Source organism: Fukomys damarensis, unplaced genomic scaffold (assembly GCF_012274545.1).
Source record: "Fukomys damarensis isolate Sample0158 unplaced genomic scaffold, DMR_v1.0_HiC HiC_scaffold_17, whole genome shotgun sequence".
In the NCBI taxonomy this organism is placed as follows: Eukaryota; Metazoa; Chordata; class Mammalia; order Rodentia; family Bathyergidae; genus Fukomys; species Fukomys damarensis.
This window is the reverse complement of record NW_022900929.1, coordinates 33,730,880-33,748,341: the sequence shown is the minus strand read 5'-3', so window position 1 is coordinate 33,748,341 and position 17,462 is coordinate 33,730,880. Positions and strand designations below refer to the sequence as shown.

Genomic DNA, 17,462 nt, shown 5'->3' with positions numbered 1-17,462 from the left:
TTGCATTATTTTCATCTTGTCACAGTGGGATAGACACAAGGTTCTTTTTGATAAGGTTACCTACCTTTTGGATCAAGGCATGAGAAATGGACATTTATCTGTAATTATAGAGACCAGTGTGACCCTCATTCTAGCACTGTCATTTCAAGGAGGGTACAAAAAAATGATGTCACTCAATCCGAGTCATGCATTCAAAGTCTGGTAGTGCTTGGATTTGAAGCATTCTGTCACATGCAGAATGGAACAATTGTAATACTTAAGTTTGTGTCCTCAAACCATTGTTCTTTTTTTTTTGGTTTTTTTGAGACAGGTTCTCACTATGTAGTTGAAACTGCCCTGGAACTCACTGTGTAGCCCAGGCTGGTCTCGAACTCACAGTGATCCTCCTGCCTCAGCCTCCCGAGTGCTGGGATTACAGGCGTGCGCCACCATGCCCGGCCCATTGTTTTGTCTTAATGCATTTGCTTCATAATTCCTTTTTTCTTCCACTCTTATCGTCTATCAAGCCCAGAACTCCCAAGTGTCCAGTAGCTGCCAGAGCCTCAGCAGCCCAACCAGCAGTGGTGGTGGAGACAATGGGACTCCTTATACTTTGGGGACCAGCAGTGGTGGGGGAGCCTCCCGGAGGCAGTCTTACATCCCATACCGGGACTCTGTGCTGACCTGGCTGCTGAAGGACAGCCTTGGAGGCAACTCAAAGACCATCATGGTTGCCAGTAAGTGGGTTCCTCGTGCTGCTTCTGTGTCGGGTGAGAATTCCACCCTGACTGCACATGCGCCTCATTTCTTCAAGGGGTTCTTAGGCAGTGTGGGCAGTAACAGCAAGGCAAGTGGTGGAGGTTGCTTCCTGAAGGGCTTGGCATATTTTTCTGATTTCTTCTACTTCAGCTGTGTCTCCTGCACACACCAGCTACAGTGAGACCATGAGCACACTCAGATACGCATCCAGTGCCAAGAACATCGTCAACAAGCCACTGGTCAATGAGGTGAGACCATGGGTACTATATACAGTGTTCTTGTTTTTTTCCTGTGGATTTGATTTATCCTTGTATTCTCCCCAAATTGCTAAACTTATTTTCCAAATTATGAGGGATTGAAAATCTTTCTTCCAGGCCAGGATTTAGCTCAGTGGCACTATGCCTGCCTTGCAAGTGCAAGGTCCTGAGTTCAGTCTCTGGTACTAGGGGGAGGGGGAATCTTTCTTCCAATTCTATGTTATATTCTTCTCTGATATCCCTGCTGAATGTATCAGTGACCTTTTACAAATAATTTATTTTTAAGTATTTCTTGAAGGTCATTCCTCTTAAGATCCTCAGTATATCAGTGCTATACTAAGCAAGGTTCTTTAAAAGTTTCTGTTTACTGCTTTTATTTTCAATTGATGCTATTTGTACCTTTTATTTTTTATTTTTCCCATACTAAATTGCAGTGGGTTCTCTCTTTTAAATTTAAAGGGGAAGGAGTATAAGAAATTCATTCACTGCTTTTTTTTTTTTAAATGAAACAAGCAAAAAGCAGTGGCAAGTTTATTTGAGAAAGTAAAGAGTGAGGGAGAAATTTGCTTTGTAGAGTGACCTTGGGCTGAATAAAAGGACTACTGTGAAGAAAATCAATGAGAGGGCCAGGGATTTAGCTTAGTGGTTCTGCTGCCTCCCTCATAAGTGAAAGGACCAGAGTTTGATCCCCAGTACCAATAAATAAATAAATTAATTAATTAAAGAAAAAAAGAAAATCAATGATAGCCTTTTTTTTAAAAAAAAAAAACTAGAGAATTCATTGGTTTTGACAGTCTAATAGTAAGGAAAATATTCCAGATGTTCTTTATCTCCTTTGCAAGTTCTAGTACAGAGATCAGAACTGGTGGCCACACATGTATAGTCCATCTAGGGTTTGTTTTAAAAGGCATCAAAATGCTAAATGTGGTGTGAGTTTAATCCTAGCACTTGGAAGGCTGAGGCGGGAGGTGAGAAATTCAAGGGTCAGCCTGGGCTACATAGTGAGTTCAGGGTCAGCCTGAACTAAACAGCAAGACCATGTCTTACCCCCGCCCCCAGGCAAAGTAAAGGTAAATTTCCAATACAGGAACACTAGCACTTACCAAGTATAGATGCCCTGCCATTAGTACTACCTTCCTGACCTCTTCCTCTAAAGTGATAATTCTCGAACTTTAGAGTGTATGCAAAAATCACCTGGAGAATTTGTTAAAACTCCAGCCCTTTGGAATTGTTGATCTCCTAGGTCTGGGGTGGGGCCAGAAGTTGTATTTCTACAAATTTTCAGATGAAGTTGATACTGTTGGTCCTGAGACAGTACTTTGAGGAGAATTAGTGTAGAAGTTATTGCTAGAGTAATCCACTACTTCCAAGCTAGTTGCGTGCAGTATTTCACAGCTGACTGGGCTCTGACATCCATCCTCAGTGACTGAATTTTCTGTTTCAGGATGCAAATGTGAAGCTCATCAGGGAACTCAGGGAAGAGATCAGGAGGCTGAAAGCCATGTTGCTGAGCTTCGAGCTGGTATATGGGCAACCACAATGTTTCCATATTTAAATGGAGTTCTCCTCTTGAGCTCCTTTTTTCTGCAAGCATCTGGTCCTGCTGCACTCCATCTTTCCAGTTGACACTCAGGGAGCAGAGACAGGAGGGGCATTACTCTGCTGTCTCTGGGTGGTCTCAAGTGGGTCAGGCATCCTTTCACTGTCTCGTCTCGTCCAGAGACCTCTTGCTCTGTGTGGGCAGGCATGGGCAAGAAGGTCCTTGAGGAAAATTGCTTGAATTCGCCTTTGTATTAATATGAGCCCAAATGTAGTAGTTACGCTTCTGATTTATTTCTGATTATAATAACAAAGTCTTTATGCTGTATCCTCTTTCACAAATGTAAGGGTAGGACCTTCCTGCATTCATTCCAGGAAGATATCAGAGCATATATCTCTGTCTTTCTGTTTCTTTAGAGAAACTTCAATTCCGTAAATGACAAAGAAAATGAAAATCTGAAGGAGCTAGTTCTCCAAAATGAATTAAAGGTAGGTATGTTGGGTGGACTGGTTGTACTTTACTTCATCCAGGAAATAGGTTTGATCTCCCTCCATTCATTCTTCCTGGGCTTAGCAGGGAAGAGAGATCCATCTAGTTTAAAATTTAGCCATCTTTTCCTCCATTAAGCCTTGACTAGGGAATGTGTTTGCTATAAGAGCTGGTAAATAGCTCTCTGGTTTTCTGTTTTATTCTGTCAGAGGTTCATGATAACTCCCTTTGGATATAGTGCGAATAGCCTAGGAAAAAAATTATTTTCCAGTCAGTAAGTCAATCAGCCAAAATGTGTTTAGTGATTGAGCACCAGATATATGCTTAATTTGGCTCTCCAAGAGATGCCAAGGAGGCTTTGTTCTCATGTGGCTCACAGCCTAGTGGATACACTTACAGAGAGGGGTGTGTTTTGTCAAGCAAATGATTTAGATGGAGAGTTTCAGGAAGGAAGAAGTCGTTGTGGCTTGGGGTTTTCAGAACTGATACCATAAGGTAGAGTTGGAAGTGAGAGAACTGACCTTAAAGGATTGATACAGTTGTTAGTTAGAAGGGGCAAGGCCTTTTGAGTGAGGGAGAGAGAACACATGCTAAGCCACATACCTAGGAGAGGCCTTGTGGAAGTGCAGGCTTGGAGAAGACGAGGCCAGCTAGACAGGTGTAATAGAGAGTCATGGAGGGAAGATAAGGCCATCTTAGAAGGGTGGACTTGATGTAATAAGGCTTGTTGATCACACTGGTAACATACATAGTGAAGGCGTGTAGTGAGGGAATAATAGGGCAGTTGTATGTAGGATGGATAGAAAAGAGTCAAACCTAGAAGCACAAAGACCCACCAGGAAAGACTGCTGTTGTGGCCTAGGCAGGGTGAGGACAGAGCATTTTGGAAAAATAGAATCAATGATGACTCTCAGAGGCACTTATAAAGAAGAAATGTTGGGTACATATTACTTCATTGAGGGGTTAGATTTAGACCCTACAACCAAATATTCCAATTATCAGCATTCTGTTGTATCATTCTTATATATTATTAAAGTATCCTGGGTGTGCCAGCATTTTGTTAGCACCACTGAACTTTAGAACTGTATCATACATCCAGAAGTTTTTCAGAAATTCTTAGTTTAGCCATATGTTCTGAGTTTTGATTCAGAAAATACTATCTTTCTATAAAAGAGATATAGTAGAAAGGCAGAAACCAGCTTTTTACAGGTACCCTGTAGTTTCATTGATTTTCAAAATTCAAATCAATAACTGCAATGTTTAAATAATGTTCTAGAGTATATGAAGTATTTGAAGCTAAACTTGGCATAATTTTTTCCCAAAATATTCCCTTTATGAGAGAACTGCTTACCTGAATTCAGTCTTTTTTGGAGCTTCTTTAATTTTTCCATTCCCAGGATAAGCTCATCAGTTCCCCAAAAAGAAGAAAACAGACCTTACGTTCAACATGTTCATTCATGTCCCTCAGGCACTCTTAGCTTTAAAGGCCTCTAAGCCTCAGTATATTTATTTAAGTCTGTTCCCAGCACACAGTAGTAAGCATTTAATGTTTTATTATTACATTGTTGTCAGACAAGTTTCATATAGTCTTAATTCTGATGGGATGATTCTTGTCAGTGCCTTATGTATCTTTGAACCACATGCAAACTTACAACTCAAACTACATTTTGGGAACACGGTGTTAGATCCTAAGGAGAATCCCACATATGAATCACATAGAAGTAATCAGGGAGAGGGAAATTAGAAACGTAGATTTTTTTTGCTTTTTTTGTTCTTTTGTTTGGTACCAGGGATCGAACTCAGGACCTTGAGCTTGCAGGGCAGGTGGTGGCACCACTGAGCTAGATCCCCAGCCCTTGTTTTGTTTTTTGTTTAAACAGGTGTTGGAGTAACGTACCAATTAATTTTTTAATTTTAATTTTTGAGACAGTCTTGCTATGTAGTTCAGGCTGACCTTGAACTCAGTGATCTTCCTACCTCAGCCTCCCAAGTTCTGGGATTACAGGTGTGCACCACCATGTCCAGCACCAATTAATTTTTTAAAAATGAAGAATAACATTTAATTTTTTTCTAGTTAGGGCAGTGCTTACTACAGAAAACTTTAAAAATAGGATTCATTGGGCCAGGGATTTAGCTCAGTGGTGCTACCTCGTGTCCTGCAAGCTCAAGGTCCTGAGTTTGATCCATGGTACCAAAAAAATAAAAATAGGATTTATTGAAAAAGTGTCTGTTTATGAAAGTTAACCATTGCTTATTAAAGATTTCAAAACAGAGTTGGCAGTTGCAAGAGGTATGAAGGGCTCTGTCAGCTTTGAATAATAACAGCGAGGATCATCAGAAAATAACACCCTGAGAACATAGGTGATGGTGACTTTTGACCTCTCATCTGCTCTATCCACTGGGTATCTGGATCCTCTCCTGTGCCCCTGCAGATGGACAAGCTGACCAATGACTGGACCCAGAAGTGGCATGACTGGCAGGCCCTAATGGAGCACTACAGTGTGGACGTCGGCAGGAGGAGGGCTGGGGTGGTCATTGACTCCAGCCTGCCGCACCTGATGGCCTTGGAGGAAGATGTGCTCAGTACGGGTGTTGTGCTCTATCACCTCAAGGTGCGGAGGCCAGTGCTCCTCCTGTCCCCTGGAGCCACGTCTGTGTGAATTGAGACAGATCCACAGAGCAGTCTTCTAGTTTCCTCTCAGGAAACCCATCTTGCTGACTAATTTGTGATCTGTTTTGATTTTGCATAAATGGAGTAGAAGACTGGAAATCAGAACAATCTTTTTTTTTTCCAACTACTATTGATTTTTATTAATTTGCTTCTGTTCTCTGTGCCTTAATTTCCTCATTTTAAAATAAGAATGATACTTTTTATGTTTCTTTTGTGGCTTCTGAAGCACAGAGGTACAGGCTTAATGAAATCCTAATTTCAAAAGTGCTGTTACTGGAAACCAGGTTCTGTGACATGTGCCTGTCTGTACTTCCCGCTACTTAGGAGGCAGAGGCAAGAGGACCACTTGAACCCAGAAGTTCAAGGCCAGTCTGGGTAATGTAAGACCCTATTGCAGGGGAAAACAAAAAATAGGGCTGGGGATTTAACTCAGTGATTCTGTCACCTGCCTCTCAAGCACAAGGACCTAAATGTAATCCCGTGTACCAAAAAAAAAATAAAACAAAGCAAAAAAAACCTTAGTGTTCCTAAACCCTACAAATATAGTTTGCTCAAAGATGAAGAAATTGAAAAGACTTGAAAGTTTTCTTCAACCCCCAAATCAATGAAAAATGCACCTCCTACTTCTCCATCTAGAAAAGAAGCAGAGAGAGAGAGAGAAAGTAGATAAGCTTGAGCTTTGAGTTTAAAGCATGAGGGAGGATCTGGAAAGCAGAGGCAGGGCTGGCTGGCTGGTGACACGCACCCTTCTAGAAAAGATAGGCAAGGTCATGAGTTTGATCTCTGGTACCAAAAAAACAAACAAACAAAAAAAGTGCAGTATAGATAGAATGAGGGCCAGGGATTTAATTCAGTGCCTCCCAAGCTCAAGGTCCTGAGTTGCATTCCTAGTAACCACACCCCACCACCAAAAAGAGAAAAAAGAATGAGTTTAAGACCGTCCACACAAGACCAGCTCACCTGGCTTTTGTCACCTGGAGATTTTTTTTGGGGGGGGGGCTTTGTTTTGTTTTTGTTTGAGACAGGCTCTCACTACATAGTTGAAATTTGCCTTGAACTCGCTGTGTATCCCAAGCTGGCCTTGAACTCACAGGAATCTTCCTGCTTCAGCCTCCCAAGTGCTGGGATTAAAGGTGTGCACACCACACCTGGCTTGGTTTTATTTTTTGAAATAGGGTCTCACCATATAGTTCAGTCTGGCCTTGAACTCACTGTGTAGCCCAGCCTGGCCTTGCACTTAGTGATCCTTCTGCCTCAGCTTCCTGAGTACTGGGATTACAGATGTGTACCACCATAGGTAGTTTAGGTCATCATTTTGAAGTGAAGTAGTGTTAAGAGTTAGTGACCCATAGTAATCTTATGTCCTGTTCTCATCAAATACATCCTTGTGTGGGAAGACAGAATGACAGAAGGTATTTCAAAATCCCTGGGCTCACTGAAAATCCAATTTGCATTTTCATAGGTGTTCCCAGATTATATTTAAAAGACCAAAGAAAGAATTGATGGGGGAGGGCCGGGGATTTAGCTCAGTGTTTCCACCGCCTGCCTCGCAAGCGCAAGGACCTGAGTTTGATCCCTGGTACCAAAAAAAAGAAGAAGAAAAAAAAGTAAAAGAAAGAATTGATGAGGGAGAGATAGGTAAGTCTACTGTTTTCCTGGGAAAGTAGGCTTTGCCTGTGGCAGTGCATGTGGAAGAGAAACTTTAGCAAAGCTCATCTCTGTCCTCAGGATGAGCCCTTGGGAAGATGTTGGGCTGAACAGTTCAGACAGAAAGTTAAAAGTAGCTTATTATCTTGGACACTAGGTATAAATTGTCTGAGTGAAATGCCTCATCTGTCTACCTTAACAGCAAATCTAAACACCAAAGCTGTAATCCTTCCTTTAGGACCACAGGGACATAGGGAGAGGTTCGGGGTGAGCAGGAGACCAAGTGGATTAAAATGGTCAGTGAGTGCATCTGATCTGTTGCTTGGATGTGGAGTGTGCAGGGGAAGTTAGATGTTAAGCAGCAAAACTTAGAGGGTGGCAGAGGGATGAAGCTGTGCCTTCTAGATTGAGACCTGTAGAGGAGCGAGAATATTGCCTGAACCACAGGGCTGCTGATATTCACTTAGTGTGTAGAAAGGGCTTAATTGCTTCTTGATACATTTCCAGTGGACCTGTGTGATGCAGTTTTAGTTTGCGTCTAATTCTGGCACTTGGCATTTTATGTACCCATATTTTTAATTTTTTGTTTAGCTCCTGATTGAGTAATGGTATAATAGCAATGGCCCAAGATTCTTTGTGTTTTTGTTTACTTTTCTCACTTGGTCACTGACCTGGAAGTGGTCCCTGGTGATACTCTGGAAATGGTTTTCCCTTGTGTCACCTTGGGAAGCTCTTAGGTTGGAAAGGGCAGAAGGAACAATGGGCAGAGCATCAGGTGCTGCCATCCTTATAATCATCTTTGTGCCTTTGACTCTTCCCGTATAATGAAGCAAGAGGAGAAGCAATCACAGGTACTTCTTATCCAAGATGTTACCTCCTTTTGGGGTACTTTCTGCCCTGTACATCTAGACATTGTGATGTGCTGTGGCCTTTGTCCTTTCAGTAGGAGTGTGCTCCACTGTCAGGGCTGAAAAGACTGGCTAAGTGTATGTAGGGAGGAGAGGCAGAGGAGCACACAGTAAGGTCACAACCTCACTCATTGCTTTAGGGTTCTTCTGTGTCAGTGTAGTTAGGGGGAGCTGCAAAGATCTCTCTGCTCCTGCTGCTGACAGTGCAGTCTAGTAGAGAACTCTGGTTACTTTGAAAACAAAATGCTGGGGGAGATAGGGTAAAGTTGAAAAGGCCTAGGCTTAAGAGTTCAGAGGGACCTAAAGTCTAGTCACAGCACTCCTACTTACTATGTGGGTTTATTCCCTTGAAGCTTCAGATTCATTGTCAAGTGAAACATATGCCTACATTTTGTAGTCGGGTGTGGTGGCACAGTCCTATAATGCCAGCATTCAGGAGGCTGAGGTGGGGACAACTGTGAGTTTGAGGCCAGCCTGAGATACATAGTGCAAGGACAGCCTGCCTGAACTACATAGTGAGAACTTGTCTTTAACTCAAACCAAACAAATAAAAAACTCCATACATTTTAAGTTGTTAAAGAAAAGATTATGTTTAATAAAGCACTCAGCTTAATGCTTGGGACATATTAAATGTTATCAGTAGGTTATAAAGACATATCTAACATTTGTCATTTCTGTTGCTCTTTTGCTGCCTTCCTCAAGAGACTTGAACAGATTTGCTAAAATCCAAGGGCCAAAAGGCCTTGTCTGCTGCCAGCTCAGTGACTTATTTATAGTACTAACTCCAATTTTCCTTGCTTTCTTGTACTCTATTCCAGTTCTCTTTGGTTCTAAAAGTGCTTTTCTGTAATCCCAGCACTCAAGGGAGGCTGAGGCAGAAGGATCGCTGTGAGTTGAGACCAGCCTGGGCTACATAGTTCCAGGTCAGTGTCAACTACATAGTGAGACCCTGTCTCAAAAAAAACAAAAACAAAAACAAAACAAAAAGTACTTTTCTCCTGTTTGTGCTTTACTCTTAGAATCTGGTGTCTGCTAAACTTCATTCACTAACAACGAAAGTAACAATAATGAGTTTCCATAAATCTTCATAAAAAGGTCATCTCCTTGAAACTTACTGGATCAAAGTTTAGCCCCTTTAAGGGAAAGCTAGCCTGTGCCCATTTCCTTGGGATAGAGTATTTTTGACTGATGACTGTGGCTCTTCATAGCTTAACTTTAGGCTGTAGGACAGAAAGGAGTTTGCCAACACTTTTTAGGCTTTGCAGATGCCTGGTGTTGTACTGTCTTATCTATTTGCTTCAGTCATCTCTGGGCTACAGAGAGAGTAGGCAGAGGGTCGGAATAACTTTTCCCAAAGTCAAGAAAGGTACAGGAAAGGCTGGGACACTCCAGTGTGGGTTGTCCTTTGAGGGCAGAGCAGTGTCCCTTTGTATTCTTACTAAAATGGCTTTCTCTCCTCCCCCTTCCTTCCCATAGGAGGGGACAACAAAAATAGGAAGGATTGACTCAGACCAGGAACAGGATATTGGTAAGTGACAGTAAGTGTGGGTCTGGCACTTTGTGACAGTTACTTGTACCAAAAGGTTTCTTCAGAAGACTCTGATGATGCTCTGAGAAGAGAGAGTCTTTCAAGTATGAGAGGTCTGCTTCTCTTTCTGCTGTAAGACTTTCAGTCTGGAACATGGACAGAGGAGACCAGCACTGTAGGAGGATTTCAGCTCTGGGTGGTTTCAGGTGGTGGTTCTTCCTTTCTTGATATGATGGGAGATCTTCTGGGTTTTGGGTTCTTTTTTCTTTGGTTGGTTTTGGCTTTGGTTTTGGTTTTGGTTTTTTGAAATGCTATGTAATAGATGCTGACCTTGAACTGTGTAGCTCAGGCTGGCTTTGAACTCCCAATCTTCCATGTGCTGGGGTTACAGATGTGTGCCCCCACACCTAGCTCAGGTGTTGGATTCTGATCTCAGTAGAAGAATGGAGAATGTGTATACTTAATTGTCCCCCCTCTAAGTGCCCACCACCCCTTCTCTAGTCCTTCAGGGCCAGTGGATTGAGAGAGACCACTGCACAATCACCAGTGCCTGTGGGGTGGTCATTCTCCGGCCTGCCCAGGGGGCACGTTGCACAGTCAATGGCCGCAAGGTCACTGCCTCTTGCCGTCTGACCCAAGGTAGGATTTTCTACAGGCCTGTTTATAAGCAGGATGAAGGATGGACCAACTCTAATCCCATGGGCCCAGAGAGCTCAGAGAAGCAGGCTTTAAAGATCACCCAGCCTCTACAACTGGAGATCGAAGATTTCCTAATGTAATCCTCTTCATTCCAGGACCAGAGTGGAGAAAACCCTCTGCAATCTGTTCCTATGTGTGTTACTTTGTTTCTTTAAGAAAGTCTGAGCCTCAGTTTCCTCATCTGTAAAATGGAGATTTGGGAGGACTGAAAGAATGCTATCCTTATAAGGGTCTTGCATCATATACTTATTAAGGACCTGCCATCATTATTATTGTCACTACTGTTATTAATGTACTCAACTTTTGTCTGCCTTTTGAAACTGAGCTTAGACTCCCTTTCTTCCATGAAGCTGTCTCTCACAATACCCAGGCACTTTGTTTCTCTTAGAGTACGGTAGCTTCTGATATGTAATTATGAACTCTGCCAAAGTGTATCAATTAGTTGAGGGCATGAGTTTTGTCTACAGAATGGTACTCTGCGGAAAACATATACTCAAAGCATGATCTGCTGGCTGAATTCTCATCTATCTCTGTGGTGCAGGAGCTCTCATAACCTTGGGAAAAGCACAGAAGTTTCGATTCAGTCACCCAGCGGAGGCTGCTGTGCTGCGGCAGCAGCGGCAGGTTGGTGTGGTTGTGGGTTCCAGGGTGCTGCTGGCTATGGTGTTTCTTTTTCTTTCTCTCCCTTCTCCTCCTCCTCCTCCTCTTCCTGCTCCTCCTATCTCTCTTCCTGCTCCACCTCTTCCTCCTTTTCCTCCTCCTTCTCTCACTCTCTCACTCTTGTTCTTGCTCTCTAGTTTTTTGAGATAGTGTCTTGCTGTATAGTCTCAGCTGTCCTGGGACTCATGATCATTCTGCCTTAGCTTCTTGAGTGCTGGGATTGCAGATATTTGCTGCCACACCTGGCTCCTGCGGTTTTTCAGGAGAGAAGTTTAAACTTTTCTGTGTTAACGTGGGCCTGGGCTCACTGTGCCTTCTTCTTGTTCCAGGTTGCAGAGGCCATTGGCAGCAGTGGTTCTTTGGAATGGCTGGACTTGGATGCAGATGTCCCTGCCTCTCGCTTGAGTCTCTGCCCTTTGCTTTGGAAGGAAAGGTGAGAAAGTGCTGCTCACACTGATACGGAGCCTCCTGGGTTGCTTCTCAGTCCAGTTTAGTATGGAACAGAGAGGTTACTGGTGCAGCACCAGGGTCCAAGTGAGCCTTGCTGTGCATCCACCTGGGCAGGTGATCTGAAGATGTGGGGCTGGCAGTGGAATCTGCACTGTCTTGGCCCTCACTAGTTTCCTGGTGGGCATCTCGGCTCTGTGTCCCTGAAAGAAGCCTGTCATTTGACGTTCCTGTGGCCACTTTTCTGTCACCAGTATGAACTGAGCAGTATTGGCAGGTGCTTTGATGCTGCTTCTGAACTTCTGAACTATTTGAGTCCCCTTGAAATTCTGGCCTGCCTATGTGTCAGTCCATAGCATCTCAGAGGCCCTCCAGGCTTTATGGCAACCTCTGAGGTATTAGGGATGGAACCAGGGGTGTTGTACCACTGATCTGTACCCAGTCCTTTTTATATTTTAGACAGCAGCTCATTAAATTGCCCAGGCAGGCCTCTTAACTTGTGATCCTCCTGCCCCAACTTCCCACATACCTGGGATTACAGGTCTTTGCCACCACATCCAGCTGGGTATTTAAAGCTAATCTATGAGTGAGGGTCCTTTATTTTTCCTTCTCATAATCAAAAATCCAGAAGTAGGCATAAGAGAAGTAGGAATAATATAAAATCATCTTCTGTCCTCTCGCATCCACTTCACCCACATTGTGACTTTAAAGGCTTGAAGTGGGAGTTTTATATTAATTGATGGTTACTGCTTTTTTATTTCATGGTTGTACTGTATCTGTTTTTTTTTTTTTTTTTTTTTTTTTTTTTTTCTTTTTGGTACTGGGGATTGAACTTAGGTCCCTGTGCTTGCGAGGCAGACAGTAGAACCACTGAACCAAGTCCCTTGCCCTACTGTGTATATTTCTACATAGAGTCCTTTTTCCAGGTCTAGATGCCTGGTGGTTTGGTTTTGGTGTTGGCATTTCCTGTGTACCTCTTCCCTATAGAAAATTTGAGCAGTGGCCTTAGTGCCTATAAGATTGCTGGTGTTGGGAGAGGGCCATATAACTTGTGCATAGCATTCTTGTTGGATTATAATAGCCATTGGTCCATTCAGAGGTGGCCAGGTGAAGATGGTTTTGGGTCTGACATCAGCAGGAATGGTATTGAATTGAGAGGGAAGCATGAACATTTGCATGTCATCACAGGAGGGGAACAAGCTCGGAAGGGTGCTATGGCAGAGATTAAGGGATGACAGTTCTAGGGTCAGGTGTCTGAGGACCTGGGGTAAAGGGTAAGGTGGGAGGGGTGACCTAGAATGGGGAGATCAAGGCATGGTGGACTCAGGACTAGGGCTGAACCTCTTATTTTATCATAGTTTCCTTCCCTTCTTATGTAGAACTATGTAGACCATGTAGTCTTTTGAAAAATCTTGTTTTTGGTAAGGTTTCTTTTAGACACATTGAAGATTGGTTTTTCCAGAGTTGGAGATTGACAGAAAACAGCTCTGTGGTTTAAAGAGCTGAGAATGTGGAAGAGATCCATTGGAGCTGGGCAGAAGTGGTTCTTATCCTGACTCCACCACATAAAAGTTATGGGATCTTAGGCAAGTCACTGAACCTCTGAGCCTGCTTCCTCATCTCTAAAGTAAGGGTAGTACCTTTTCTTTCCCAAGGATCTTGATGATAAAGATTGAAAGAGCAAGTGTATGTGCACAGCGCTAACCCACCCGCTGTGTGCATCACTGGGAGGCTGGAGGACAAGCTGCCAGGAGGGCAGCCTCCTTTCTTTTCTTTTTTTCTTTTCTCTTTCTCTTTTTTTTGGTACCAGGGATTGAACTTGGGACCTTGTGCTTGTGAGGCAGGTGGCAGAACCACTGAGTTAAAACCCTAGCCCTAGCCGGGTGTGGTGGCGCACACCTGTAATCCCAGCACTCGGGAGGCTGAGACAGGAGGATCACTGTGAGTTCGAGACCAGCTTGGGCTACATAGTGAGTTCCAGGTCAGTCTCAACCACATAGTGAGACCCTGTCTCAAACAAAAAAATTCCTAGCCCTGGGCTGCCTTCTTTCTGTGTCCTGTCCTCCCATCTCAGGTGACTTGTGCACCCCAGAGCACCCTGTGTTCTCCTTCTGTCTTTTTTTTTTTTTTTTCGGCTTTAATTGAGTTTTTTGGTACATTTTAGGGATGCAGTACAGTTACATTCATTGTTGGGATCTTGTACCTCTACATGACAAGTCTTGATTCTCATTTTTTCCCCTTACCCCTGCCCTCCCTTCACCCCCTCCTCCCCTCCCCATCTACAAACACTTTATTTTCATCTTTTCATTATCTCACATTTTTTTCTTTTCCCTTATTACCCTTCCCGTACCCATCCCACCTTCCCTACACCTTTAGCTCCTTTCTTCCCATTTCTAAATGTCTCCTGAGGCTCTCCGGCCCCACAGCGCTGACAGGACCTTTCATTAAGTAACACCAAGTATGTGCCCTTTCAGAGGCTAGAAAAGGACTTCATAATCAGGGCCATTCCCACCTATTGCCGCCTCCATTTGGTACTGATTCTGGGAGTTCATAGGCTGGGCTTGGGCTGGTCTATAGTCAACTGAGTGCTAGCTTCTGCTCAGTTGGTGTGGTGCAGTGCTCAAGTCTGTGATTGGGCAAAGGGACCAGGGAGTGGAACTTATGAGGGGGAAGAAAGTGCATGTTGCCAGCTGTGCACCCAGTCTGGATTTCTGGCTGGGTCTCTATGAGAGTCTTTCCTGCTCCTAGGAGGGCTTGACTCTGAAGCCTTCCCGTGTCCTAGGCTTCTTTTCTCTCTGGAGGAGCATTCGTACAAGCTGGAGCCGACTGCAGGGCCAGAGGAGATTGACCAGTCTGCCCTCCTTCTTCTTGTAGCAATGCTCTAGACTAGGCTGGCTTTGTCCTTGAAAACTGTTACCTGTGTTCTTGGCATTCCTTAAATTCCCAGAATGTGGGAGATGCTGCCACTGCTTCTTCTGCCCCCACTCCTACCTTAGTAAGTAGACACTGCTGCATTCTGCTGCACTCTGAGCCAGCAGAGAGGGCTGTGAGAGCAGAGAGAGCAGAGGGCACAGTGGAGTCCTGGCAAGCAGGTGACTGGGCACTAGCTAGGGCATGCTGGAGCTGTTGAATATGAAGGCAGCCACATGATAGAGACAAAGACCTATGGCTATGGGTGATGAAGGATTGCCCTTGGTGAATTACCAGAATGTAGCATAAGGTTAGTGTTTTCTTTTTCACTTGGTTTTGGGAACCTCACTAGCAAGGGAGCCCTTCTGCCTGACCCTGTAGGTGTCTTGGCTGAGGGTATTATGTCCACAGTGATCACACAGATAGCCTCTCCCTGCAGGTTCTGTTGCTGCTGTGAAGGGAACTGTTGTGGTTGCTGCCTTCCTAGGGGAAGTACAGGGGGAACTGTCTTGTAAGGGGTTAGGGAGATAGCCAGAGAAGGAAGCTGCACTCTCAGGGAACTCTCCTCCCTGCCTCTTGCATCTGGTGGTCTATGGGCCTGGCACCCTCTGATAGGCTCGTATTTGCAATTCAGCCATTTGTGTGGTCAAAGGTTAGAACGGCAGTATAGACGTGATAAATATAAATGTATGCATGACATGATATATAAATGTATGTATAAAACAGTTTCCATTAAATGTTTTTTGGGCTGGGGATTTGGCCCACTGGTTCCGCTGCCTGTCTGGCAAGCGCCCAAGTTCGATCCCTGGTACCATTAAAAAAAAAAAAACTGAAAAAAAATGTTTTTCCTTTTCCTTTCTTTTGTTTGTTTGCTTTTGTTTTGAGATACAGACTCCCTATGTAGTCTAGGGTGGCCTTGACCTCAAAGTGATCCTCCTGCCTCAGCCTCCCAAGTGCTGGGATTACGGGTGTGCACTATCACACCCAGTGTTTTTCCCTTTTGTTTGGCATTAGCTGGATTTCTGTTTTGGCTGTCTTCCGTAGTCTTTCTGCCTCATGTGTGATAGAGGGTACCTTTCCAGAGTTTGTACGTTCTACTGTGTGTGTCTATTGCCCATAGTAGTCATTATCAGTCTTCTCCTGAGCACACTTTCTCAGGTATCTGGCCTTTGAACCTTGGACCCACTACATATTGAATCATCCTCACAGCCCCTTTCCCAGAGAGGAGAGAATGATTGCCAGTCTCTGCTTCCATTCCCTATTTCACCGATTTAAGACTGCATTATGAAATTAAAATTTTTTAAAGACAGGGTACTTAGAAACTTAGTGAACTTTTTCTGTGAAGACTTAGTATTTTGGGCCATGTAGAGTCTGCCACAGCTATTCACCTCTATCAGTGTGGCCCCAGAGCAGCTTTAGACAGTATATAAACATATGGTCGTGGTTGTGTTCCAGTAAAACTTTATTTACAAAATCAGGCAGCAGGCCAAATATGACTCACAGACTGTAGTTTGTGGACCTCTGCTTTGATACTCTGATTTCATTCTGTTTTACAGTATCACTATTTTGTTAAATACCCAAAACAAGCTGGGTATGGTGGCTCACAGCTATAATCCCAGAACCCTACTCCCACAGGTAGGAGGCCAGCCTGAGCTACGAAGTGAGTTAAAGACCAGCCTGAATTACATAGTGAGTCCCTGTTTTAAAAAAAAACAAAAACAAAAAAACCCAAAGACAATCACCTTTAAAAAAGGAAAGGTGTATTTTGGCTTAGTTTTAGTCCATGGTTGGTTGGTTGATCTTGTTGCTTTTGGACCAGGTGAGAATCTCATGGTTGTTTGGTAGAGGAAGCCCTCACTTGATGGTGGCCAGGAAGCATGGAGAGAAACAGGAGGTGCCAGGTCCCTACATCCCCTTCAGTGCCACACCCTCATGATTTAACTTCCTCTAGCTGGGCCCCATTTTCTAAAGTTTTCCCTACCACCGTTAGTGCCAAGCCTTCACATAGAGGCCTTTGGAGGTCTTTCTAGATCCAAACTCGAAAATAGCTAAAAAAAACAAAACAAAACAAAACAAAAAAAACCGCAAACAAAAGATCCACGCCCTACCTTGTGGAGGTCTGAAAAGAATGAATCCCTTAGCACACAGCGCTCTCACCTCTTTAGACCTGGTTCTAGCATCAGCTCAATGACCGAGTCTCTAAACCTGTGAGCCATGACATTCTGGGAATGGAATAAGGGCTTATTCTGGCCTTATGGTTAGCCTCTGGCAGAATCTGACTTGTCCCAACCACTCCCTTCCCGTCCCTGCGTCCATATAGCTGGCTCCTTTATTTTTTATATCCATCCATCCATTTGTCCATCCATCCACACATCTGTCCATCTGTACGTCCGTACTGTGTTGCCCAGGTTTCCTTGGGTTTCTGGTCCAAGCAATCCTGACCTCCCAAGTAGTCCCCACTACTGCTCCATGCAGTCGCCTCTGTAGAAGCTTGAAGGACAGGATTGGAAATAATCTGAAGAAACAGTGTTGGAGGCACTTACATAGAAGACTGTGCATGACCAGGGCAAAGGTCAGTGTAGATAGTAGCTGTCAATTTTCAAAGGAAGCCTCTGATTCATCTCTGGTGATACAGGAACCTGCCATCAGTAAACCATTACCACAATCTGGAATTCTTTATAAATTGTTTATTATGGTAAATTTCAGCACAAAATATCTACTCCTGGCTACTCTTTTTTAGTTGATGTCCATACTCACATTCTCCTACTTCTCCCCACTGGAACTACGGAAAATTAGGAAGTATTTCACCAGTAAACACTATAGTATAAGTCTCTGAAAAGGTCTGGAGAAATGTAAAACTCTTAAGCCCTGTTCTGGGTAAGGGCTTCTTCAGCCAGAATAGCCTTTAAGGGACAGAAACTGAGTGTGGTGGCACATGCTTGTAATCAAGGCCAGCCTGGGTTACTGA

At 43.8% G+C, this 17,462-nt stretch overlaps 1 protein-coding gene across 8 annotated transcripts in view; it reads left to right on the top strand.

Moving 5' to 3' along the window:
* Stard9 (StAR related lipid transfer domain containing 9) overlaps positions 1-17,462 on the top strand; it is a 117,565-nt gene that overhangs the window by 68,247 nt on the left and 31,856 nt on the right. For 7 of the 8 annotated variants that reach the window (XR_780389.3, XM_010624791.3, XM_010624794.2 and 4 more), the window contains 9 exons: positions 507-716; positions 889-986; positions 2,440-2,517; positions 2,952-3,023; positions 5,457-5,636; positions 9,727-9,778; positions 10,280-10,417; positions 11,019-11,101; positions 11,467-11,570. Coding sequence is in view for 7 of the 8 variants with exons in the window: in XM_010624791.3 (XP_010623093.1) it covers positions 507-716; positions 889-986; positions 2,440-2,517; positions 2,952-3,023; positions 5,457-5,636; positions 9,727-9,778; positions 10,280-10,417; positions 11,019-11,101; positions 11,467-11,570 (1,015 nt within the window). In the remaining variant the exon portion in view is untranslated. The remainder of the gene's footprint in view (positions 1-506; positions 717-888; positions 987-2,439; positions 2,518-2,951; positions 3,024-5,456; positions 5,637-9,726; positions 9,779-10,279; positions 10,418-11,018; positions 11,102-11,466; positions 11,571-17,462) is intronic. The other variant, XM_010624793.2, reaches the window with a different exon arrangement.